Here is a 26,317-nt window from a genome sequence, read left to right as displayed (position 1 = left end):
TTAACTGTGGTACGTAAGGTCAGAATTTCTGTGTGTGCGCCTGCCCCCGTCCGACAAACTTCCTGTCCAGACGGAAATGCATTCCTCTGTGTGTATTTGTCAGTCTGGCGGTGTGTGTTTTTAAATGTGCGTTTGTGTGGAAACAGACAACAGACATTTCATGGTATCAAACAATAACGGTCTGTGGAATGTAAACCTCTTCCCTTGGTACTGCAGCACAGATCCTGTTGGCTGAATAAAATAACATATATGTTCACAGCTGAAGCGCTGAAGTTTTTTCCTTTCTTATGTGGTTGTGTTTGAATTTTGTAGTATATATGTGGACCTTCTACTTGAGTAAGTCTTATCTTTAAAGATTCTGAGTCAGTATATTAACATGATAAACTTCTGTTTTATTAATTCAATAGTTATTGAAGTCATTTCTCTTTTAAAATGTGTAGATTTCAGAAGTTATTCTGCGTTTATGACATGTGAAAGATGGTCTTGTACATGAGATGTACTCTTAAAATACAAGGCTCCTGTGGCTCAGGTGGTAAAGTGGGTTGTCTACCAATTGGAAGGTTGGGGAATTGATGCTAGGCTCCTCCAGTCTGCATACTGAAGTAGTGGGCAAGGGTTGACCTTGATGCATCTATCTGTATGTGTTTGTAAATGTTAGAAAGCAGTCAGGCATCTATAAAAGCTGTATGAATGTGTGTGTGATTGAGTGAATGAGACTTGTAGTGGACTATGCTTTGATTTGAAAGATGCTATATATGTACCAGTCCTTTTAAAAAATAGGGAGAATGCCAAATCAAATCAACATGGATGCTTTTCGTTAATCTCAAAGACATTTCCTAAGTTTGCAGAATAGAAGAGGATGGAATTTCATGGAACACATTGTGGCAACAGCAATTTCTTTCAAAGTGCTGCCTTAAATAAAATGATCCTTTTCTAAACTTTGCTTTGGATTAGTGCATCATGGTCTTGATTTCTACATATCTGCAAGTTTCTGTCAGAGAAAACAAAGCACCTGCAAAGGTTTTGCTTTTCAGTTGTTGAATTTATTCCTTAAACATACAGTATCAATATTTACACTACACATTCCCCAAAAGGCAAAATTGAAAGGCAGCTTCCAAACAACAGTTTTAGCAGAGGTCATCCAGCAAATGACAATATAGCATGGCTTAAATGAACACAGACACATAAGCAATTTATAGTCATCATCAAACATTTTACTGTACAAAACAAAATGGGGGTCAAAATCAAGCTCTTGAAACAGAACCACTTAGTCACGCATCACATGGAAAGTAAATTGGTGTTTTGTGCTGACAGAGAAGAGACCTTCCATTCTTAAAGCTAGTAGTCTTTTTTTTATTGTTCTTCGAGGGCCTTGACGTGCAGCCAAAGCATACTGATCACTGTCATTTAAGTCCAAGCCTGAGTTCATATCAGTAATTGTGTGGACAGTGCAGGACTCGTAGATTAAGCTACAGTTAGCATTCTATAGCTACATTTTGAATTACAGTGCTGGTGTTGCAGCCATACATTGATAAGCCACATAGTAAGTCCTTTTTGGCATGAGTTGAGCTTTTTGCCAGTCCATCAGTTAGAACCAAACTGATGTCTTTGCTTTGGTTTGATCAAGAGCTGCAAAGACAAAACAAACAGGGTTCAAATGTTATTGTGAGTTTAAGATTTTATGGCGCAGTGAAAATACATGTGAACTCTGACCAAGGCTTGTCAGAGTTACTGAGCCGTTATATCTACCTGTGTCATATGCCTCTAAAGATCCTTGGAGACCAGAAGGAGTCCAAGTGACAGAGGTAGCCGTGACATTGTTGTTGCTGCTGGGCTCGATCTCTGCCTTCACCCCCTCACTGTGTGGGGAACCCCCTGTGTTGGTGGATGTCTGACTTTGGCTCCTAACACCAGGCAGCAGGAGTGAATTGAATCTGGGATCCAATGCTGGGCTGTGAGCTGGGTATGTATGAAGCATGGGGTGATGGTGCCGAGTGTGGATGTGGGGGTGGGAATGGTAGACGTCATGAACATTTGGGTAACCACTTGTGCTCTGGGGGTTCAGGCTGTAGGTCCAGCTATCAGGAAGGGTAGCTGCAGGTGAGAGGTTGGCCTGGGAAAGCATGTGGCCGGCCCACAGAGCTCCATCCTGGTGGTTGAATGAAACAGGGCTGGAGGAAAAGCCTGGATGGACTGAAACAGAAACAGCGGGGATACAGGAGCTGCTCTGGGATGGATAAGTGTTGTTCCAAGCTGAGCTTCCCTGACCTTCAGTGAGAGAGCCACCATCTGAAACAATCACATCACAAAGACTTAAAAGACTGACACAAGCTATTTTTCACGATTTTTAGATTTAATTTTTAGGGGTTTTGAAGTATTTAGAAAGTTAAACCAAGTCAGTGCATCAACTACATAAGCAAGTGTTGCCTACTCACCTTTCCATAGGCCAGCGGTGGTTGAAACCGAAGGCTGAGTCACTCTAATGGGCTTGGTATCGCCACTGAAGGTGCTGGACTGACTGAGAGCACGAGAGAAGTGCTCATCTACCACATCACCGATGTTTCCTTGGAAGTAGGTAAACAATACACACCGGGAACTCAAGTACTCCGTCTCTGCTGGCTGAGTACCATCCTTTAACTCGGAATCAGATGAAGATCTGCTGCCTGATTCAGCACCTGGTGCTGAAGGACCCTGCTGGAGGACCTCTTCTCTGGGCAGTATCCCTCTTCCTCCTCCTTGTTGCTGGTCCATACACTCCTGCATCTTACTGTAAACACTCAGCTTCCTCTGGAATGAGATACAAATAGAGATTAAATGAAAGTTTAAAAAAACAGTAGCTCAAGTTTATTAGAATTTAAATTTTAAAACAATGACCATCTTTGTGTTGGTTAGATATAATACAGAAGACAATAATTTCTCACATGTTGGTGGTGCTAACAGTTGCATAGAGTTCTAAATGTCATAAATAAATGACATGGAGTCTCACTGTACCACTAATTATTTGATGTGGAAGCTGATTGGGAGTCGTGTGAAACTAAGATTCTTTTCGCCTCCATTTTGCATTCAAACTATTTGTAAAGCTCAGTGTGCCTGATCCACATTCCTCAGTGACTGACTGACTGTCATTACATCACCGTTTGACCGCAGGATTAATAGTTCCGTGTCATTACGCCTGACCTGTGTTGAATACCAATCCCCAGACTGGAATTTAATCACACAAAAAGGAAATTTAAGGTAAATGTTATTAAAGCTATTGAAGGATAAAGACTTTGGAACAGAAACTAATTGAAATCGATTGTTCACGAAGGACATTTTATAAATCATCTTAAAACTTTCCTCCGTTGATGATATTTAACAACTTTTTTTCTGCTATAATATTTTAATTCCAAACTCAGTTTTAGTTATTTTTTTGTCTTCTGCCATGTACTTAATTATATACATTTAGTTTTAAAAATCTTTTGCTTGTACTATGCTTGTAAATTGAATGCTAATTTCGATTATCTTGTGAAAATAGAAAAGTCACGCGTCCCCCTGTAGGGCACACGAGCCCTCAAATGGGAAAAAAGAAGCTTATTTTCAAGCAAAAAGGAAAGCATCGAGCTGAGATCTCGGTGTCTGCGCCTCTTAGTGCCTTCAAAAGTTTTGCGATGAATGCCTCACCTGTTGTTGTTGGTGATGGTGGTTATAGTAAGTTGCCTTGTACGCCGCTGCTGGGAGGTAGTGCGCTCCATAGCTTTGGTGGTACATCACATCCAGGCAACTCATTGCGACGGAGCGAAACGGATAAGGAGAAGAGGGAAGCCGAAGGAGAGAAACTGGCGAAACACAGCCGAGGGGTACTCTCCTTGAAACTTCAGACGGGCTGTGTCTTCTGAGCCATCAGTGTCTCCATATATGCCCAAACACATACAATAGCCATGTCGCCCAGTTTGCATAGAAACAATGCGCCTCCCGTTGCGCGCTCCACCAGCACCACCCGGGGCCACAAAATAGTTCAAAACGGTATGAGACGCACACAGTATCCGGAAAAAAAAACCTATCCCCGGACAAGTTTTCAGATAGTTCTTGATTGGACAAGCATCATCTTCTCTTGTTTTTCCTCTCTTTCTGTTTTGGAGGGGAGTTATATATTTAGAGAGGGCTGGGGCCGTTACGCACGCCCACCGGGGAAGGGCCTCTATGGCGCAGAGTTTAGTAATGCAGTCTTATTGCCGAAAGTCTGAGGGTTTCTCGAGGTTTTGCCTACAGTAAAGTTTAACACTGAGCGCTTGTGTGGCATGCCACTCTTAATATCTGAGCAAAGATTAGATCAGAGAGAGACTACACATCCTGAATTTAAATCACCATTATCGACAAAGAAGTTTAATTTAATACGTGTTATTTCTTATTTTCATCCGTTTTCATTGGTCTGATTACAAATGTCTTTATTTTCTCAGAACGGGTCTATCAAAATATTCTCCACAATGTCAAACATTGTTAACCATTAATAATTTTAGTAATTGAATCACAGTCAGATTAGTCTAAAAAAATACTGCAGCAGGCTCATTTAAAACTTCTAATATAAAATTAACACTGTCAGGTTAGTCATTATAGGAAAGGCTGCTTTGAAATTTGCTATGAGAGGAGGGACTTTAATAAAAAAAAATGTACAAGACCCTTTTTTGTGGTCATACAGCCTCGTCTGTAGGTCGTCTGTGAGCAACAGGTGCCTCTCAACGGCTGGTGCGTTACAATGAGTAAAATAATGTGAAGGATAAGTAATGAACTTTTTTTTAAAAATCGAGATGAAGACCTCAGAATCTCAAAACAGCAGCAAAATATATATTTTTTTAAATCGTGACAACTAAAACTCAGCAGGACGCTCTTCTTTACAAACAGTGCCTGCTAATCATCGTTTCCCCCTCAGCGCTTCGATTGGGAGATCTGAGCTGTTTGCTGCCATCTATTGACTAGGATAATAACATCACATGGTTATCAGTTTGCCCCATAGTGAAGCAGCCAGCTAAAGACATTTTGCCATCATGGTTATGAAGACAAACATGTGATTATATAGAAATTTTATTGAGGCAAAAAAAGCTCCAGAAATCCCATATATACACGACGGAACTTGCTTCAATAGTTGTTCAAAACATTAAAATAAATAAAAAAAAAAAAAAAAAAATACCCATCACTTTTTTTCAGTGATGGGTAATATTTAGACAGTCCCTCAAAATCTAAGTTTCTATTAAAAAAAAGAAAAACAGTTACACTGTGTCAGAAATAATGGTTACATGTAATTTTAAAAAGTAGAAAGGGTGGCCATGACACTAAAACAATTGGTCTAAAAACCTGAGAACCTATATCTTATTACACTAATTAGCCTTTTCTAATTCCTGCTGAATTAACACTAAAATGTAACTAAAGCACTTCCTTATTCTGCAGTTTTTTTCTGCAAAAATGCTGCTGCTTAAAAAACAGGCTGTATTTGGGCTAATGACACCTAGCTCCTCCTCTACATGTATCTGGCTTATATGCAGCATGCCTGTTCTTCCCTGTGGTTCAGTGAATTTAAAATATGACGATGAGGTCTGAGAGCTTTGTTACTGCCAGCATATTTCTTTGCAGACATGTCTAATAAAAAAAATATTTATAACATACATGAATCCAGTACTGCTGAGCTGAATGCTGAACAGCTTTGGAGCACTGTGGATGTTGTTTGAAAGCTTGGCACATGCATATATACACCCACAGTGTATGTATGCATGTATAGAATGGATTTAAAGTAGGTGTCCTGTTCATTTTCCCAGTAAAACAAGCCAACAGGCAGAACACCAGGGTGTTGAAACTGCAAAATGGATTCCAGCAAATGTTATTCACAAAGAACTTTTCCTACTTCCCTACTGCACGTGTCAAAATGTGAAAAGGGGTACTATCACAGGCCATTTCATTAGGTACACCTGCTCAAATGTAAAATTACTTTCTGGTCTTATGAGTCTTGATTTTATTGCAGGTGGTAGAGCAAGAAATTGGTGCAAACAACATGAAAGTATGGATCCATCCTCCTTTATATCAAAGGCTCAGGCTGATGGTGGTGTAATGGTTTGGGATATATTTTCTGGGCACCCTTTGTGCCTTTTAATACCAACTGAACATCATTTAAATGCATTGCTGCTGAGCATGTCCATCCCTTTATGCCAGCAGTGTATGCATGTTCTTTTGGCTGCTTCCAGCAGGATAACACACGATAACATCACGTCAGCTCAAATCATCTCAGTTTGGTTTCTTGAACATAACAATGAGCTCACAGAACAGTCAGTTCTGAAGGTAAAAGGGGGGTTCTAGCTTAGTACTGACAAGGTGTAATTAATGAAGTGGCCAGTGAGTATATCACTTACAGTGCTTTGAAAAAGCATTTCCCCCCTTCTTGATTGTTTTTTATTTTTGCATATTTGTTGGACTTAAATGTTTTACATCATCAAACAAATTTTAGTGTTAGACCAAGACAGGACAAGTAAATATAAATGGCAGTTTTTAAATTATGATTTCATTTATTTAGGGAAAAAATCTGGACAACTCTACCTGGCCCTGTGTGAAAAAGCAGTTGTCCCTAAACCTAATAACTGGTTGTGCCATGCTTGTCAGGAAGGACTGCAATGAAGCTTTTGCAATAACTGGCAACGTGTTTTTTATTTCACTGTGGAGGAATTTTGGCCCACTCTTCTTTGCAGAATTGTTTTAATTTACACACTTGAGGATTTTGAAGCATGAATGGAATTTAGCTTTTCCTAAAGGTTCAACTATTGTCTGGTCAGTTTACAGAATATTTTCCCCAAAATCATCAAAATGTTTTTGGCAAATGTGAGATGAGCCTTTGTGTTCTTTTTGGTCAGTGGGGATTTTCTTCTTGGAACTCTGTCATAGATGTAATTTAAGCCCAGTTTATTTCTTATTTTTGAATCTTGAACGCTGACCTTAACTGGGTTCTTTTGTGACCTTCTGGATGAACTGCTGATCCCCTCTTGTCGTAAGTACTTCGGCCACTTCTGAGATAGTTCATTGCAATTTCAAGTTTTCTCAGTTCGTGGATAATGGCTCTTACTGTGGTTCAAAACCTTAGAAATGACTTTGCAACCCTTCCCAGACTGGCAGATGTCAATGATTTTGTTTTTCTCTCTTTTGTTTCATTAAATTGTGGCATGATGTGTTGCTTCTTGAGATCTTTTAGCCTACTTTGTCAGAAAGTTTTCATTTAAGTTACGTCTTGATTCATCAGGTCTGGTAGTCATCAGAGCTGGGTGTGGCTTGTCAAACTGATCTCAGCTTTGTTATTTAATATTAAAAATTTTTGATGATCTAAAACATGTAAATCTGACAAATGTGCAACAAGCTAAAAAATCAGGAAGGGTGCAAATACTTTTTCACAACAATATATAATCAATTGTCTGATCCATTTTGGCTAACTCAAGGATATTATAGGCTTCTTCATACTTAACACTTCATACTTTTACACTGAATATATATGTTTCATGTAAAGAAAGCACGTGTTTAATCCAAATATCCCTTTGAAAGTGAATATAACAAATGCATGTACCATTCATCTTTCTCATTTTATGCACACCTTTAATCAATGTGCAACTCTCCCACCCACAAACATGAGCGTATGAAAAACGAATGTCTGAGAAACACAACAGGAAGATTTATTATTAATTTTTCTCATCCTGCCTCACTGCATGTTGTTACCAGATATGATGGCACTTCAGGGACTGTGGCAAGAGAGTAAGTGTCATTATTTTCACCCATTTTTCATTCACTTTGATGTCACAATGAGAGTGTGACTTATTCCCTCATAAGCAGAAGGTGCTAAACTGGGGCAGAGCTGTTGAGAAAAACAATACAATATACAGGAACATTTTCAGGAGTTTAGATTATTTCAGAACAACTCCACTTTTCATTAACATTGCCAAAGGGTGGAAAGCCAAATTATCATGGGGAGTATATTTTGAGCTTTTTTTAAAAATGAATATTTTAATTAAGTTCTAATAACTTAATTGCCAAATGTGTATATACTCATTTCCGTCCCCTGAATTAATAACATTTAATTAGAACCACTGAAACGACGATTATCTAATCAGTTATACAGTGGATAAAACAATATCGCTCAATCTTATTCAATACAGCAAAGATAGTGATCGGTAACTGGGACAGTTTGACACATTACTCAGTGTGACAACACTAGCAGCCAAAGACTGATTATACAGTTGTGCAGAGATGGCAGAGTTTATCCATATCTCCAGCTAGTGTTGTATAGGAAAACTCACAGACTGGCTTTGGAAGTGGGGCAGTGGAACATGCGGATGCCGGGAGACAGTGCAAGTATTCAAACTTTATGATGGTATTCCATACGTGTTCATGCACACACGCTGCACAGTTCAGAGCATATTACAACAGACACATACACACAAGCTCTCTGACACAGACAGTGGACCTCAGGGGCTTTCCGCCAAACATCTGGAGAAGCCCGTGCCTCCGCTGCTCTGCTCCTTAATGAGGCACAGAGATGATTATTAGTGGCTGTTGTAGAGGGGGAAATGGAGGGAGGAGAGGGGAAGGGATAGAAATTAAAGTGAAATTGGATAACTGTTTGCTTTTTCCTCCAAAAAAAGAAAAAAAAAAGAAAAAAGAAGCGGAACCTCCAGTGCTTTAGATCTAAAGACATTCCACATCCCTATTAAAACTTCACCTTCAGAGAAACATGAACAGGGTTTGAGGGGGTACATCCCAAGAAACCAAAAGAAAAAAGAAGTCACAAGTGTAATGTCCTACATTAGAGTCTGAGACTTAGTTATTAAGGCCCCCATAAACTGAAAAGCATTTTTAGAACCAATTTCAGAACAAAACTTTGCACCAGTCTACCTTTGCAGGATTTTACCAAATGGTTTGGCTTTTTTGTTAGCTTTACCCCGCGAGCCTTATGAAGCAGGTGTGACATAATGCTGAGTGCTGCTGATGATATGTCACATTAAGCAGACTGCAACATCATGAGTTTGGAAGTGTGGTTGCCATCATTCTTTTCCCCCAGAGATTCTATGGAAACACACACCTGCCTGAGCTGGGCGTATAGATGACCTTATAGAGTGATGATGATGATGATGAAGCTGACGAGGCGATAACAGTGACTATAATAAATGCAAATAACCTGCAGCCTGCAAATAAATGCTGGTTTTTTAGATTGTAAATTCTCTTTTAGAACAAATATCCTCAAGACGCACTTGACCTGAGGTTCATATTTTTTACAGTGTAAAAGTTTGTTAATATTATAAATTAATTTTTTACTCTTAGTGGTAAACCTGTGTAAATATGACAAAATTAAATTGATCATATCACCATTTAGCTTCTCATTGTCATACATCTAATTTAATTACTAAAAGAACTACTTGTACAATTGCAAGCATTACCCGCTGACTATTATGATGGAGATGGATAAACTCCTGCTCCATCTCTAACTGGTGACTGGGCGAAGGTGTAACATGCCTGTCATTCAAATGGGCTGGCTCCATCCGAGTTGTGATCTTAGTTGGACAGACAGTTAAAATAAATGAATAAATGAAATAGAGCAGGTATGCCAACCACACAGTTCATATTCAGCCGTGTTGTGTTCTTATAATAGCTAATAACTGCTCACTTCAGATGTGGAATAGGCTTTATTGCACCTCTCTTTCCTTTTCCACAAAAAGCATCAAGAGAAGCTCAATTGTCCATTTAAGGCCAAGAAACCTAAATTGCATCTGTCAAATTTCTCCCGTCACACACTTCTTCTTTTACACATTTGATGCGATTTTAACAGGATATTTAGTTTGGGGGTAGATGCTGGAATTCTTTAGTTAAAAACATGCTATATGGTATTTGTATGTGCCTGTATACTCAAGGTGGATATTGCACTCTATGTTGCTGTAGTAATGCTGTAAAATGCTGTAAAGCACTCTTCATAGAGTAAGAGGTGGGGGAGGAGTGGAGACTAAGTCTAATTAAAGATCCATTAGTGCTTCTCCAAGCACATGTATATGAGTGGATTCCTGTTCATTATTAGCCATTTTCAGACTTAAAAAGTAACTACTTACTTTACTTGGACACATATTTTTCTCTCATTTAACGTGAGATTATGAATATAGATGCATAATTCAGTTTACGTGAGACACAAAGCAACACAGTGGAATCATTTGCACTGTAGCGCCCTGCTAACGAGGAGCAGCCATTCATTTGTGAGTTAATGGAAATGTAATTTACATGTTAATCCAAAGAAAAGGAAACTGTTAGAACTGTTTTTTCTTCTAAAAGCCCACACTTGTGCTTCTTCATTATCTATTTTCATTGTTCTTGCCATTTTTGCACATTTTATGAATGGAAATGAGATTTTTAATTGCAAAGTCTAGACAAAGAAAAGCACTTCCTCCACAGTGTGTGATAGAGTCACTATGTGCCCACAAATAGTTTGTCTGTTATAAAGTGACCGGCGGATTTTGGGTTCGCAGTAAGCATGCTGACCTTGCTTAAAAAGCAGATAATTGCCCAATCCTCAAGTTTTAGCTCATATTCTGCATGTATGAAGATAATGGGAACTGCCCAGGCATCCCTGCAGAAGTTAATGAGATGACAGAGACTCAAAAGCAGGGTCAGGTGGATGGAGGGCAATACACATGAGAGATGTGGCTCTCCTTTAGAGGATCACGCTGGGAAATATTTTCCTTTCAAGCTAAATGGACAAGGATTTCAAAGCTGAATGAGAGAATCCACACCAAATTGGAAAGCAGGGTAGTAATATAACATTGTTTATGTATAATATTTGGACTATACAGTAGATATGTGTGAAATTAAGCATTTAAGGTTAAGAAATGTGTTTAAATAACACTATTTTTGCACTATTACCTTTCAAAGCTAAATTTTGTTTCCTAGTTTAACAAATTACATGGGGAATTACACAGAATACATTCATATTATATTTGACAGTAACAAAATGCTCTCCATAAAAATAAAAAAACACAAGGGAAGAGAAACCTCTTTTACTGTGCTGGCACCCTGAAAAAAACAGAAGAATATGCCCGGTTCGTTGCCTGTTTTGCGCATATCAGCAAAGTATGTCTCCTTTTTAATCTTTAATGAAACACACAAAAGGGTTGTAGGATACAGGGACAAAAATCAAACCCATCCCCAAGATGCAAATACATGTAAACTGCATCAATACATACAACACTTTTCTCAGCTATCTGTTCCATAAACTCTCTCATTTTGTCTGATACCTCCTTTGCATAACTTTACAAATTTCCTCCCTCTTTTTGCAGAGCGAAGGACTTGTCCTCCATTGCCCTTCCAGCTGTAATGACTCTAATTCCCTCATGCTAATGGTGTGTCTGAGCCTCAGCTCCTGCTGGGACCACCAGCCCACTTCTTGTGGTCACAGCTTGGCCCCAAGGCAAGAAGGCCCGTGGACTGGAGAGACAGACGAGAGAGACAGAGAGAAAAAGAGAGGAAGGGCAAAAGATGGTTCTGGTTTGATGCATGTAGAGCGTACCCTCAGACAGATTGGCATCCCCAGGCAAAAAGGACCTGTGGATAAAAGAGGGTTTCACTGAATTGTGTGTATGTGTGTGTCTCACTAAGTGTGACATCTAAAATTGGTGCCAGCAGCAGATTTAAACAATAACACCTCACTGTTTGACCTTACTCACAAAACCAGCAGCCTGTGAGATGTCTTCTTATGTGTGTGTCTGTCTGTGTGTATATGCATGTATCCCTTTCATTGATTTTTATACATCATAAATCATGTACATGGAGCTCCACACCTGCATCTTAGTGTTGTTTCTTCCAGCTTGTATGATGTGGTGTATGTGTGCGTATGTGTAGGCATGCTTCCTGGGAGGCTGGGGAGGTCGGGGCAGGCAATGATGATGAGCACACACTACAGGGGAAAATAATCTCTCATTACCCAGAATTCCCTGATGCTACGATGCGCTGGTGAGCGCGACTAGATTTGTCCCACAGGCAAAAACGAGTGGAGTCACTCACTCGATTTATTAGACCATTCCAAACTCCCCTGCCCTCTGCCTCCCCTGCTGTTACCACCCTGTTCCACTCCTTCCTATCATCACTCTGTCTCGCACTCTCTCAGTCACCTGCTGTCTTCCATATGCTCTTAGTCCCTTCCCGCCTCTGCACTTTTTTGGGAATTGGATGGAAATATCTTATTAAATACTTATTTTAAAAGTTTGTGTTTAAAGTGTGTCATCTGGAACTCTTACTTTGAAGAGTTTGACAGTTGACATTTGTGTTCTTGCAGAGTTAGATAAGAAAATCAATGCGTCTCTTACATGTGCTCAACTCCAACCTGCAGTCTTGCTGAGTACAGCATAAAGACTGGAAACATGAAACTTCTAGACATCTAGTGTGGCTCTCACGGTGAGCACCTTTAAACTTACTAATAGGTTTATAAATTTTCTTTTAATTTTAATGGGTAGAAAAACTACAGAAAATAACAACACTTTTACGTATTATCTTTTGTCTGCACACTCATATCCAAACTCTGCCAAAGGTCTACACATTTATGATATCCTCCATTCATTTGTTAACTCCCATTTTAAAACCCTGAAATAAGCATTAACGTTGGTACCTTAAAAAAAAGAATTGAGCTACAACTATAATATTTCAATTAAAAAGTTATGAGGCAGTTTTAGTAAGCGTAACTAGCAATGTGCATTCTGATGCAAATGCATACAGAAACTCACTCCCCACATCCAGGCAGCCTTCTGGTACAATTTACAAAGTAAGCCATATTTTTTTGTAAGATAATTGATAAAAATGCTCCACAAGGAACCAACGATATACAATATCTACTTCAGTGAATGAAATTAGGTTAGGGTATGTCATCAACTTGTGGACTTTTTGATACACACATTACAGAAAGTCACCTTGCCCCTAATAATGCACAACTTTAACCCTGATTATAACAGGGTGAGTTATTGAAAAATCTCTGCCTGTAAAGTTGTGAGAAAAAGACAGCATACAAACAAGACAGTGAGAAAAAACCGTTTAGTATCACAGGATAAACATGTTTATTCATAAAGTCTGGTATTTTAAAATGGGACCATAGCCTCAAGTGGCCATTAGAGGAACAGATTTGGTTTTTTTTTCATTGTTGGCTTCATTTTTCAAGTTGCTGATTCATAAAATCTGAAATTTTTTGTACCAGTGGTGATGTCATCAGTGTTTCTATGACCAAAGGATACAGCTTCAATTGCATTCCTATCTCCCTAAGAAGTTTCTTTAAAAAATAAAATCCTCTGTGCATAGCTAGTGTATCCAAAGCTTGGGTTGCATGAATTATGTCGTTATTTATTTATTTTTTTAGAGAGAAATTGTTCGTGTGTAGCTTAAAGATACATATTTATACATATGTATGTATTTGTTGTATGTATTGAGATTTCACCCAGATTTGTACACTTTTGTTTTAGGGGTTAAGGATAAAATGTTTCGGAATGGCAGTTCAAACATCATCACTGATCTCCTGCTGTGCTAATCCCTTGATTTTGCCACACATTCTCCTCCTGTGTCTGTGCCCGGTCGCTCTCTCCATCCATCTGGGTATCGCTGATCCATCCATCCATCAGAGTGAAGAAGAGCTGTGGAAATCCCACCTCGCCCATCATAGCCCCTTGACTTTCTTTGTTTGCATACAAACATATTTCAGCTTGTAGTTAGACGTCAGGGGTTTATAGAAGAATACAGAGTATAATCATGTCTTATATCCTACAATGATTCAAGATTTATGCTTGGCAAATAGGAGAATGAGATGCATAGATTCTGGAGGCCTGTGGGACATTTGCTGAAAATCTATTGCAAATGACAAAGCATTAAAAAAAATCATTGTTCTGCTGGTGTATTTGATAGATTATAGTGCTCTATTGTAAAAATGAGATATTACTAAGCCAGAACTATCTGCCTTGTTGTGCAAGATATAAGGCTGGTGACTATGATTACTAATAAGTCACTGTGTAATTTTTCTAAGCTACAATAAAGTTGAAATTAAAAGCTGTTTAAAGATTTTGTAACGTGTGGCTAAATCACAGGCTGCAAGACTCAAAAGGTCGATTGAATCGTGGCAACATTTGGGGTTTGTTGAGGTACGCTCGGCTTCATGACTTCTTGGGTTTATCTGTGAAGAGAAGACATAAAAAAACCCACACACAGTTGTTACTAGACTGCAACAGCTCCACAATCACCCCATGAAGGGATTTGTGCAATTTTTTCCGTGTTGCTATCTTAAAGCTGTAAGGCTTGATGTGCTTTATGGCTGCGACTCCCACTGATTGTGCTGAGATCTCATTTCACACATGAACGTCTCTCTCTGCTGTGTGTGTCTCCATACACTCCGTAGTTAGTGCCTTAACATTACACTTCTGCTCGCCCTGGGCTACATCACACAGCGAAGGAAGGGAATGGGATAGACAGATAAATGAAAATGTAGGGGAGAAAGTGGTGCAGGAAACCACTGAAAATGAAAAAGAAGAAAAAGGCCCTTTCCCCATACTTTTCTTGTGCTTAATTCTTTTTTAAAATCATAATTAAATGCACTTATGTCTGTAGAATAAGTTGCCCAGCATGAATTACTTGTGGACAAAAATTGTTTGTAATTTTTAATTATTAGTACTGAAAATCTTTACTTTGCAGCTATATTAATCCATATTTTTATGGAATCCAGTCTCATCACAATAAGCTCGATTTCAAGTTTATTGTAACTAATTACAGTGATGGTAATTAGTTACAATTAACTTGAAATTAAATGCCAAAACAGCTATCAGAAGTAGAAGAAAATTGCAAATTTGATCCCTACATATTGAGTTATGGTGCATTCAACTCGTTTGTGGCCACAAAGCTGGAGACAGATGCAGACTTAGTAAAAGTCGGCCCTCTGGGTGCTTGGAGCTAGATTTATCACCACTGGGGCCCTCTGATGATGAGGCCGTTTAGTGGGGTCCCTGTAGTCCTCTGCTGATTAGCGGCAAACATCTTCCCTAATAACCTTAACAAGAACAACGCCTCAGGACCACATGCCGATGCACACAGGCAACTGTGCACATGCACAGATACACATCCACACCTCCGCTGAGATTAAAAAAAAGAGCTAAGGGTTACCCATCCTCCTCTTCTTTTCCTCAAAGTCACCGGTCTCTCCTCTGCTCCAGCCATCATTTGGCATCCCTTGCTATTTCTGGGATGAGACCCCCTCCCACCTTATGTCTTCTCCTCCACTCCGTATTGCTGCCCTCCTATTTACAGACACTATGAACAGAATTGAGTTGGTTATGGTTCAAGAGTCCCGCCAGCCTACATAAAGTTGGTCTCAACATTAATATGATATAAGACAATACGAATATATGAATACAAACAGCAGAGTATGTGATACCAGTCTTCTGGGGATAAAGAGGAGAGGAATGAAATTGAGAACAAAATTTATGATGCAGTGTTTTGAAGCAGTGGGGTTGATTTTATAGACAGAAATCAACTCTGTGGATTGTTTCCCTGTAGTAGTTTGCACATTTGTGTGTTTTGTTTGTTTTTGAGTAGTTTATATGTAGTGTATATGTATAACTGAAAAGCGTGAAAGTAAGTGCAAAAAAATAAAATCAGATAAAAAGTAAAACCCCTGCATTCGAGGATGCAGTCCCCTGATTTGCTAGCTTGGGCTTATCATTGCACAAAAATAAATATATCATTTTATTTACACTTTACTCACCTAAAAAATATGTAGGAATAAATTTGAATGAGTTTAGTGAAAACGAGATACAGTTCTGTGAAAATTTATCCTCAAGACTTTCGGGAAACTATTCTGTGGATTGATGTAACATTTTTTTTTTTCAAAGGTTGGAGTCCTGTTACATCTGCTGTAAAGCTAACACAGCATTTCATAAAGAGAACATTATACATACAAGGTGGTGGTAGTGTGATGTTCTGTGGTTGCTTTGCTGCTTCAGGTCCTGGACAACTTACATAATAAATGGAATCATGGATTTTGCTCTCTACCTCAAAATCCTGAAGAATAATGTCCAGCCATCAGTTTGTGCCCTGAAGCTCAAAGGTACTTAGGTTATACATTAGGACAATGATGTGAAACACATATGGGTTATTTTTGTCTAATATTAAAATGTGTTTGATGAGCTGGAACATTTAAGTGTGACAGATATGCACAAAAACAAAATAAAAATAAAAATCAGACAGGGAACAAAGCAAGCAAAGACAAAACTGTTTAAGTTAGCACCATTTTTTAGTTTTAATAGGACAGATTGAAGGCTAGGATAAAACACAGCATTCACTGTGTTGAAAATCCTACAACCAGAAACGTTTACGCAACAAAAACAGTGTGGAATTTTTTTTAAGCTGACAATGCAGAGGCAGTGAGAGTCCGACAGTAACGGACCTGCTGTGCACATCCGCGATACTATTCCTACTACACCGAGGCTCCCATATTTCTAATATTTGAGGTCCAGACTCAATTTTAATTTACTAGTTTTTATTCAAGATTACGAAAGGCTATTTTACGGATCACAATTGAATGCAACGCGAGAGTCCCGCCGTGACGTCACGTGGAGCCTTTGAGTCATGTCAGCTGAGGGAGGAACTTCGACAACAGAAAATCAACCAGGAAACAGAGGCTGCCAAACTGATCCACCGTCTCGGTCTGACGGGTAAACGGCGGCGTTAACAACAGGCATCACAAAACACATTAGTTCAGGATTTATATTTTGTAATTAGGTTTGATACACAGCAGCAACATGGCTTCCCTGTTCAAGAAGAAGACTGTAGACGGTAAGTTTGCTCAGGGTAAAAAGCTAGCTAACTTGTTTTTAGCCCGGTTGGCCGTACAGCTTGTTCTGTTGTTCCCGTGTTAGATGAGACGTCCCAATTTAACTTGTTTTGCCTGTTCTGAGTCGAGCTGAGTCACACTGCTGCCCTCGACGCGCTGCTAAACTTAATGTATTTATGTAGCTGTTTTACAATGTAACCTTTAAGGAAAAAAAAAATGCAGTGTTAATTGTTACAAGTATCCTCTTGGTTTCTTTCCTTTGAACTTCACCTGTAATCGTTAGAGTTACAGACTGTGGAAAGGTCTGTGTTCAGTCTGTTACACCACGGTTTCCAATGACTTAGAAACGCCAAACATAAGCCTTAGTTATCATTAAGTGTACATGATATTTTTCCCTGTATGATTATTTTTGCGTGTGTCGTATTTACACCTATAAACTTTAATTTGGTTAATTTACTGTCACTTTGTATCCTACACACAGACTGAAACTAATGCCTCATTGTGCTGTGACTAAAATGACGTCAGTTTTTTGACAAAGAGTGCAATAAAATTGTGCAATGGAAAGTGAGGCTGTTATCGTATGAAGTTAAGTCATTTAAAGTGGGCTATATTCAGTTAAAAAAAAAAGTCAAAATTCTGAATAGCCTTTCAGTCTAAAAAAGTGAGTATTTCCCCCCAGGCTAGGTAACCACCTCAGAAGGTCAGAATGGAAAATCAGTCAAACTTACTTCAAAATTAATGAATCAATTATTCACTCTCAGATACTAATTATATTAACTCCTAGGGCTGGATTTCAAGAGGAAAGGCGGACCGTGCCTGAACTCTTTGGACCTGAAACTTATTCTTGTGGAGAATTACAAAGAAAAAAAATATCAACTTTGTATCTTTGGGTTTAAAAATAGACTCTACTGGTTAAGGCAAATCTTTTCAGAGCACTCCCTGTTTACTCCTCCCATTGTTGTCATTCTAGTTTCACCCATACCAATCATCTGCATACTGTACTCACAGTGCTCTCCTGCCTCCACTCCATTTCAAGGCGCTGTCAGGTCTTCTCAGCCATCCCCCATCCAGTACATTTCTTTCTTTTCTTTTTATTTGACATCTCTTGCGCTCTGGACACAGGTTTCTCGTTGATGCCCTGGGTTTGGGTGTGGGTCGTAGTTTCTGGTTATTTGGCCAATTTAGTAAAGGGGGGGTGGGTTGATCACCCATATTTGTAGGACGATATCCCTCCCTCTTTGAGACGTTGGCGGCACGTCACCTTATACGTATACAAGCATCGTTCTCTTAAGTGGTCCAGCATATTGACGTATCTCGATCAAGTTCGTGGGTGTTGAACTTTTCAGCAAGAATAAGGTTTTTGGGGGGTTTTTTTTCTGAAAGTGGTCAATTTTTTTTTCCAAAGTAAGGCATTTGCTATTATATAGTAGCTCATGAATATAGACCAGGGTTAGCTTTTTAGAAGTTTTCTTCTTTTTTTTTGTTGAGTTCTTAGTTTTTTTGTGTGGTGTTTTTTTTTTTTTTTTTTTATTCATTCATTCATTTATTTAATGAATAAATGAATCCAGTGCACACCTGTCTTTCCAGGATGAGGGATCCACCCTTTGCTGTTTTTCAGAGGGTTTTTTTTGTTTTTCTTTTACTTTTTCCTCATTGAACCGAGGCTTGAACTCTAAAAGTAGAAAACAGTTCAAAGCCCTTTGAGGCAAGTTTGTAACTTTGAGCTATATGAATAAGACTGAATGAGAATTCTTTGATTCATTTATTCAGTCCTCTATTTATTCTTGATTCTCACTTTTTTGTTCTTAAATATTTATTTATTTTTAGAATTGCTAAAAAGTTCCTGCGTTTAAATAACAAAAAAATGTCTGATTTTGGGATAAATCTCAAAACTATGTTTAAGTCTTGAAGTAAGGTTATTGTTACACTGATTAATTGGGTCATGCCTCAGTCACACAGATTACTGCCTGACTTCATAGTCATAAATTATGTCACATGATGCCACTTTGTGTTTGTGTGGGTGGTTTAGAGCTGACACTGTATTGGCATGAGCTGTCCAAGCATTTCCACAGTTGGCAGTGTCAGCATGCTCTCACAGTGTGTTACTGACTGCTCTGAGATATTTCACGTGCATCTGGGCGCAGAGTCAAACATGATCACTATTGAGGCAGTGGCTGGATGCTTGAGATTTCTTCCAATATTTGGCAGCTGCTCGGGAACTATCCTTTCTAATGCTCCAACAGAATTGATGTTGAACTGAAAAACAAAAAAGATACCACACATGACACATGCTGAGGGCATAGGTGAATAAAAATGGATTTTTTAGAAAGAAAATATGTTTATCTTAATTTTTCTGTTGGACAAAAATCATTGTAAAATCAGACACATTGATAGTCAGTCAGAGAGGGTATGTTTACATTGGAAGTTCAGTGGTTTGAGCCACAGCTGCTGTAGTTTGCATATCTTGCATTCTTAGGGAAGATACTGAACCCCAAATTGCTACGAGAGCATCAAAAGTGTGTGAGTCATGAGTAAAAATCACCTAATTACATAGAAAAAGCTTAAAATGAGTGTAGGAAAACAATGTATACTGTATATACTGTACTGTATATGTTTCATCCAATTTATCAGACTTTTTTTTTTTCCCCATTTTGGTAAGTCAAAGGCTTGTGGGGTGTTGTACCTGCACCAACATTCTCGCTCTCTCAAACCTTTCTATCTCATTCTTTTCTGAAGATATAATCAAGGAGCAGAATAAGGAGCTGCGCGGCACACAGAGGCAGATCACCAGAGACAGAACAGCGCTGGAGAAACAAGAGAAACAACTGGTAGGAAGCATGCGGACAATTAAATATAAAAACTATGAGGAACAAAAGTATGTGCATTCATGGCATTTTTTTTTTTTGTCGATTTCTACATATTGCATCAAAGCCCTTTTAGGACCCTCTGATTCCCCAACAGACACAATCCCAGCCCCAGATGCATATTAGATTGTCTTTCTACATTCTAGGACTGTGCCTGATTGGCTAATGGGGCTAAATGAATAGACAAGCGATTTGGTGAGGTGGCTCTGCCTCAGGCAAGTGAGCCTATCTCTCATACACTCTCACAGAGTTAAACAATTAGGCTACATTCATCGTCGCACATAATCTAGAAGATGAAAGAAGCTGACTGTGTCCTCTCCTCTGTTGTGTTAAGTAAATATCATACAGGACATAATTACCTCCCTGGGGAACGAACATTCTTATTCTACATTAATGTCTTCCGTTAATTAGTCTCGTTTTAAAAGCTTTGTTGCAGATTCTGAATAAAAGATTAAGACAAAAAAAATGGAAATGACCTATATCTGCATTTTTCTGTTTTTAGCACGATCATGGCTGCCTCCCAGTGTGCCGGCTCCCAGTACCAGTGTATGCACACACATCCATGTCTGTGCTCACTGGATGCAAATGGCACAGGGCAGAGATTATCCCCCAAAGATCAAAATACTTTTAAAAGTTAAGCTTTTCATTTTCTCAATAAATTATTTGGGATTTCTAAAAGAGTTCAAAAGTCTAAACAATATAGAATCTTTTTTTATTTTAAAAATATTTGTGCTGCACAGCATTTGGCTGCCTGAAATGTTACTAACAGCTGGATTGAGGCTCCTTTAGCGGCACACTGTGCATCTGTTCAGAAAAATCTTCAGCAGTGGGCCTTGTTAATGCATTAAGGTTCCCATTTGCTAGCATGCAAAGCCCAACAGCCTCACAGTTGTTCCTGCACTATCCATCCATCCATCACAGCCCCACCTCCTCCACCCTACCCTGACAGGCCAGTAAATAAGACATTATAAGCTTCCCGTCAGCATCAGTTCGTCGTACTCGTCTCTCTTTCCCCCGTTAATGCATTCTTAGTCTTTCTTTTTTCTTTCAGATAACACTGCAGCTGACAATATTATTGCCTTTTTTTTTTAAACTAGAAGGTCTGCTCTTTTTTCCCCCCATGGCATTATTTGAATTGTTTAGAAGCAGGGAGATACAAGTTGAAATCAAATGACCTGCTGAATGTGTGTCTGCATTAGAGAAAGGCAAAGATGCATAGAGCTGAGCGAGGAAAGCCTTTAGCTTTATCAAACATTAATAATTGATTGTAATTTCCTGAAGAGCATGCTTTCAGCACATGTACGATAAATAAAAGACATATTGGCTAGCTCATCGTAACCTGGAGCTTCTCTGTTGTCTCTCGGGAATCGTGCCCACACACAGAATCCCTGTGGGGCTTGGAGTATTTTTGGCTGTGTACTGAAGCGAAAAGTGTATATGAGTAACAACTGATCTGGATGATTGTGTTTACAAATTTGTGTTTACAAACACAATGGTTTCTCTGGGACTCGGTGGATGTATTTGTTTTATGCATACATATATATTTTTAATAGAAAGAGTATCCCTAAAGTCCAATAAAATGTTTTATTTAGTGTATTATCAATATGCTCTATATTAAAAATAAAAGCTTCTGTGAGAAATTACAGGTGCCCAAAATCTCCATCTTTCCCGTATTTTCATTTTCCTGAACCTCGGGCTGGCTGTGGTGTTGGGAAATCAGTGGCATTAATTGACATTTCTCAAAACAAAGTAGTTTCCTGGCTTCAGCTAATCTGCAGCATGTTGTTTTAGAAAGGCCATCCCTGAATGCTCAATTTTACTCAATTTATATGGGAAAACACAAGCACATCAACTCTAAATATAATGCTTATTTACAATATTAGGCAGATAACCAGGAGACAATGGTACATTTCAGCAGCCTCAATCAATTGGTTCCAGATGTGGACAGTATATCTTAATGAGAATTTTTGATTCCCGGTTTTCTGCCAGTTCTTAGAATTTTCTGTTATGTCTATACTCATGCTTGGTAAATTTGCACATTGTCCATGCACACACACACACACACACACACACACACACACACACACACACACACACACACACACACACACAAAATTAACTCATAATGCCAAAAAAAAAGACAGATGTGAGGAGTCATATCGTATTCTTCTTTCCTTCTCCAGGAAGCAGAGATCAAGAAAATGGCAAAGAGCGGTAACAGGGAGGCTTGTAAGATTCTCGCCAAGCAATTAGTTCAGCTGAGGAAGCAGAAGACCCGGACGTACGCTGTCAGCTCCAAGGTCACCTCCATGTCTACGCAGACAAAGCTCATGAACTCCCAAATGAAGATGGCCGGTGCCATGTCTACCTCAGCCAAGGTAAAATGCTAGACCCTGTCAATCAGTACAGCTCATTTTAAATTAGAAATATGGATACAGTGCAGCATATACAAGGTGAACAAGTCCCTACTTAAAGATACTTCATGTGCCATTGCTGTTAGACAGTCTGTATCAGCAAGGTGTTGCTATCTAATGGAAAAGTTAGATTTGTTTTCCACACGAGCTAGGTTCAGTGTGTACACACATTAATATTCTAGTGTGGTTATTAGAGTATTAATGTGGGGTCTGTTCATGTTTAAAACCCGAGCCTTGTAGCACTGTTGTTAATGAAGTATGAGAGGTACTAATTGGCCAGGAGCGATGTACTGTACAGAGTCACACTGAGCAAACATAGACAGGTCAAATATAATTAGGCTTTAAATTAATGGCGTGTGTTCAAGTATACGTGAGGCTGTGGCTATGTCAGAAAGAATGTGTTAATTATATTATGTCAGATACACAAAGGTTGTTTAGACACAGACGCACACAGGAAAGTTGCAGCTTTGATGTAGTTTCTTCAGTAGAAAGTGAAGCATTCTCCATCACCTTTCTCCTGAGCTTTAGATTTGCATGATTTTGGGAAGCTTGTCAGTCGAGACGTTGATGTATCAGGTATTGTGTCAGACTCAGGTCTGAAAGTAGGCCATGTTTGTGCTCATCTTTCACAGGAAGTTGGTCTGTCTTTAGGACTTGCATAATTCTGCGATGATAAATGAATTCAGAGCAAATTTACTTGAGGTTGAGGATTGAATATTTTGTGAAATGTCTAAAGTTTAAAAGGTAAATTATCTCGAATAGTTTGTGCAACTAAAGTTCATCCTAACATGTTGAGCATAATTAGAGGTTTCTACATCGTGAAGAGTGTTATTTCTCGGCAGTAGCAACTAAAAAGATAGATTCTCATATGTTCCTTAAATGTTTGCAGACAATGCAAGCAGTGAATAAAAAGATGGATCCACAGAAGACACTGAAAACCATGCAGGACTTCCAGAAGGAGAACATGAAGATGGGGATGACCGAGGATATGAGTAAGAACACAATGCACTTGGCAAAACAAGTTTGGGAAGATATATGGGAATAGTGTGAGAAGTGATGTGTGCTGCAATATATGCAGCAAAGGCAAAATATGTTTGTAGGATGTTTTTCAAAAGAAACACTGAAGTTTGTTTTTTTGTATGCAGCAGCCCTCTTGCTCTAAAGTCCAAACTTGTGACTGGAAATCAATTTGATTGACTTTTCTGTCCTTATCTTCTTCCTTCCTGTCTCACTATCTGTTCAGTCAACGACACTTTGGATGAGATCTTTGAAGAATCTGGAGATGAAGAGGAATCTCAGGACATTGTCAACCAGGTCCTGGATGAGATTGGCATTGAGATCTCAGGGAAGGTAAGAAATTCAAAAAGAGAACAAGACAAACCACATCTCTCATACGTACCTCAACTTTATAGACATCACAATAGTGCATAATGCCTAACAGTCTTACCATTTTACCTTTTAGTCTCTAGTTTAACTCCACATTTTACAGATGTAGATGCTCTTAATGGAGCACACAGCCCCTAGCAAGATGAACAATAAATGCTCCACATGGCTTTTACTCGGCTCTTAAAATGTATTCCAGCTGCCACATGGTGGGGCTAGCCCTCAGCTCTTCTAGCTGTGTTCCTTTTTTTCCTTTTTTTCCTTCTTTGTAACTACCAGGCTGTCCGTCTGCCGTGTGTCTGGCTCCCCCTGGGGTGCTGCATGAGTTATTACCTCTCACAAAACAATGCACAAACCAACAAATTTCCCAATAAAAGGCCCCCAGCAGGAGAGGCAGTTTTTAAAAAAAGCTCATCAGACTGTCTCAGGGCTTTTTGGGTGGGGTTTTTGTTTTGTTTTGTTTTTGTGGGGGTTTTTTGGAGGGGAAGAGACACATAGGATGCTCTTTAAAAAGTAAAAGTAATCCAAAGGCTTCATAAAATAACAAGATTCACAAACTATAGTTTGGAAATTCTACCATAATAAAATAAACATCCATATGTTACTTCTATTGTTACTGGGATAATTCTGTGTCTACTGACAGTAAGTAGTCAGTTGGGAAGCTAACAAATGCTGTAAATAGTTTCAGTTTTTTTTCTGCAAATAAAAAGTAACCGGCATAAAATGAATCATGCCTTTTGGTGTCGAGTACCAGATTGTTTCAGCACCTTTTATAGGATGCAGTAATTGATCATTAACAAACCCAAACAACTGCACTTTTTAAGTAAAGTAAACTTTAGAGTTAATTGACAAAATTGTGACTCGGTTTGAACAGTTTGGTTTTTTTTTGTTTTGTTTTGTTTTGTTTTTGAGTGTCAGCAAGCAGCTGTACATCGTAGCCGGTCTCGAAACAAGTAGCAGCTCTGCGATTGAGCGTGTGTGTGTATTTTGAAGTTGATGTGGCTGCTAATGGGGTTTTCTACCCATGTGTGATTCCAGATGGGGAAAGCTCCAGCTGCAGGAAAAACCGTCCCCGGTGCTGCTGCCTCCTCCAAAGCCACCATCTCTGACGACGAGATCGAAAGACAGCTCCGAGCTCTGGGAGTCGACTAGGTTTCGTCTTCGTATTAATGTTCAAATTGTTAGAAACACTGGTTTTGTCATGGTTCGAGCGCGCACACTTACACACACACACACACACACACACACACACACACACACACACACACACACACACACACACACACACACGTTTATTAACACATGCATATTGTCACATTCGCCTTAGAGATCATTATGGCAAAACATGTGATCTATTTATGTGAAAATAATATTTATTACAACATCGGCGAGGCCACATCTCAAAGGTGGACCAGCAGTTGATGTTTCACCTAAAAAACTACTCACACATTTGTTTACCACCCATCTGTCTTTATAAGGGCTACAAGTGTATGAGATCTTGGAATTGGCTTTTCCCTTCTGGCGTTTTGGTCAATCTTGAATTAGTCCTATAATCTCTGTCTGCTTTTATACGATTGAAGAAGGATGGTCTTTCTTCAGGAAGTTTTAATGAATAAAACATGGTAATTAAAAAGCAGCTTTGGGGATGTCAATAAGCAGATGGAACTTGTATTTTTCCAACTCAGACTATTTATGTGCTATCTTTGTTGCCATTGGTAAAATTAAAACCAATTTAATCCACCTTCTCTGAGGCAAACTTTCCATTTCAAGTCATTCTTTTGTCAAATTTGCAATGTTTTATGGATAAAATGCCTCTGTTTGATTTCTTTCTCATCCTGAGATATTAGAGATAAGACACACTTAATCATGCTAACTAGCTAAATCATTACCAAGATTTTTTAGGTTTGCCAACATAGGTACTGCAGACAGACATATGCATGTGAAACATGAAACTAATATCTTTGGGCTGGGGTCAGGCTTTCAATTTACGTGCATGAAATGAAAGACAAATTGATCTGAGAGCAAACTGGCTAGCATTTTTATGATACTGTACAGATAAATGAAGTTGAGATTAAAAACAAAATTTAGGGCTAATGAAAGACTGGCATGTCAAAGAGTTTTAAATCCATAATTAAAGCCAGAGGTCTTCTGGGTTGACGTTTGATTTACAGAGATCGTAAGGTGGTACTGATCCTGCAGTCCCTCTACTCTTTCAGCTGCTGTGCAGTTGCTGTCATTTTTTTTTTTTTTTTTTTAAAGCTGCCTCACTCACAGAAACACACAGACACTAAAGGAACAAAATGATGGAAGCATTTGCTAATATAACACTGTGATTGAGGAGATTTCTTCTCTTCTCCAGCTGAAGCAGGTTTTTCTTTACAGTAATTTGTCAGCGTCAGCCGTTCCAGGCTTCATGATAGTGACAGCCATATCTGCTCAGTGTTTTCTTTGTTTGTGCCCCCTCGTTTATACTCCCTTTGCCAAAATAAACCGAATAAGATTCATCCGTGCGTATGTCTGAAATGTACAAGTCATAATTCTTTGAATTTTTGCAAAAAATTCGTTCCTCAACCTTACACCAATCTGTTGTGAGTGAGGACAGAATCAGTTAACAGACATATTTTGAGTGCAGTTCCACATTAGGATATTACCATGCATTTTTAAAGGTGTATGTATACTCATTTTTGTTTCCTCCTTATTGTAAAGTGTAAAGGGTGTATGGCTTTTATAAGGAATAAAGTTTCCTCAGGTATGATTGGGTCTTTTTTCATTTTCAGTCTCCACTTTATCCCCCCCCCCCCCTTCTTTTTCATTAAAGTTGTATT

At 38.9% G+C, this 26,317-nt stretch overlaps 2 protein-coding genes and 1 long non-coding RNA gene across 5 annotated transcripts; 1 reads left to right on the top strand and 2 right to left on the bottom strand.

The window, feature by feature from the left end:
• Positions 1-1,021: 1,021 nt before the first annotated feature.
• vgll3 (vestigial-like family member 3) lies at positions 1,022-4,131 on the bottom strand. Its single transcript, XM_003445359.5, has 4 exons — positions 3,661-4,131; positions 2,436-2,787; positions 1,750-2,289; positions 1,022-1,629 (listed from the first exon to the last, which is right to left on the bottom strand). The coding sequence occupies exons 1-4, from the start codon at positions 3,763-3,765 to the stop codon at positions 1,589-1,591; spliced, it is 1,038 nt and encodes a 345-aa protein (XP_003445407.1). The 5' UTR covers positions 3,766-4,131; the 3' UTR covers positions 1,022-1,588.
• Positions 4,132-13,058: 8,927 nt separating this feature from the next.
• Positions 13,059-18,256, bottom strand: LOC109197669 (uncharacterized). Its single transcript, XR_002058776.2, has 2 exons — positions 17,838-18,256; positions 13,059-14,182 (listed from the first exon to the last, which is right to left on the bottom strand). It is a non-coding gene; the product is annotated as an uncharacterized LOC109197669 (long non-coding RNA).
• On the top strand, positions 16,278-26,247 carry chmp2ba (charged multivesicular body protein 2Ba). 3 transcript variants are annotated; one of them, XR_003216796.1, is made up of 7 exons: positions 16,278-16,833; positions 19,568-19,659; positions 21,879-22,073; positions 22,999-23,101; positions 23,353-23,459; positions 24,531-24,714; positions 24,765-26,247. XR_003216796.1 is itself a non-coding variant. In XM_003445304.5 (6 exons), exons 1-6 carry the CDS (start codon positions 16,800-16,802, stop codon positions 24,642-24,644), a joined length of 645 nt encoding a protein of 214 aa, XP_003445352.1. In that variant the 5' UTR covers positions 16,280-16,799; the 3' UTR covers positions 24,645-26,247. The 3 variants fall into 3 exon arrangements, 1 of the variants encoding a protein (XP_003445352.1); XR_003216795.1 differs by having other exon boundaries at positions 24,757-26,247; XM_003445304.5 differs by having other exon boundaries at positions 16,280-16,833; positions 24,531-26,247.
• Positions 26,248-26,317: the final 70 nt, after the last annotated feature.

Source organism: Oreochromis niloticus, linkage group LG16 (genome assembly GCF_001858045.2).
Source record: "Oreochromis niloticus isolate F11D_XX linkage group LG16, O_niloticus_UMD_NMBU, whole genome shotgun sequence".
Classification (NCBI taxonomy): domain Eukaryota; kingdom Metazoa; phylum Chordata; class Actinopteri; order Cichliformes; family Cichlidae; genus Oreochromis; species Oreochromis niloticus.
Note: the sequence above shows the minus strand (reverse complement) of the source record. Positions and strands in the feature narration are given on the sequence as shown.

Coding starts and splice junctions, on each gene's coding strand:
- vgll3 (XM_003445359.5), bottom strand. CDS start 3,765: ATGAGTTGCCTGGATGTGATGTACCACCAAAGCTATGGAGCGCACTAC. Junction 2,788..3,660: donor ACCATCACCAACAACAACAG/GTGAGGCATTCA, acceptor ATCTCATTCCAG/AGGAAGCTGAGTGTTTACAG. Junction 1,630..1,749: donor TTTAGAGGCATATGACACAG/GTAGATATAACG, acceptor TTGTCTTTGCAG/CTCTTGATCAAACCAAAGCA.
- chmp2ba (XM_003445304.5), top strand. CDS start 16,800: ATGGCTTCCCTGTTCAAGAAGAAGACTGTAGACG. Junction 22,074..22,998: donor CCATGTCTACCTCAGCCAAG/GTAAAATGCTAG, acceptor AAATGTTTGCAG/ACAATGCAAGCAGTGAATAA. Junction 23,102..23,352: donor GGGGATGACCGAGGATATGA/GTAAGAACACAA, acceptor CTATCTGTTCAG/TCAACGACACTTTGGATGAG.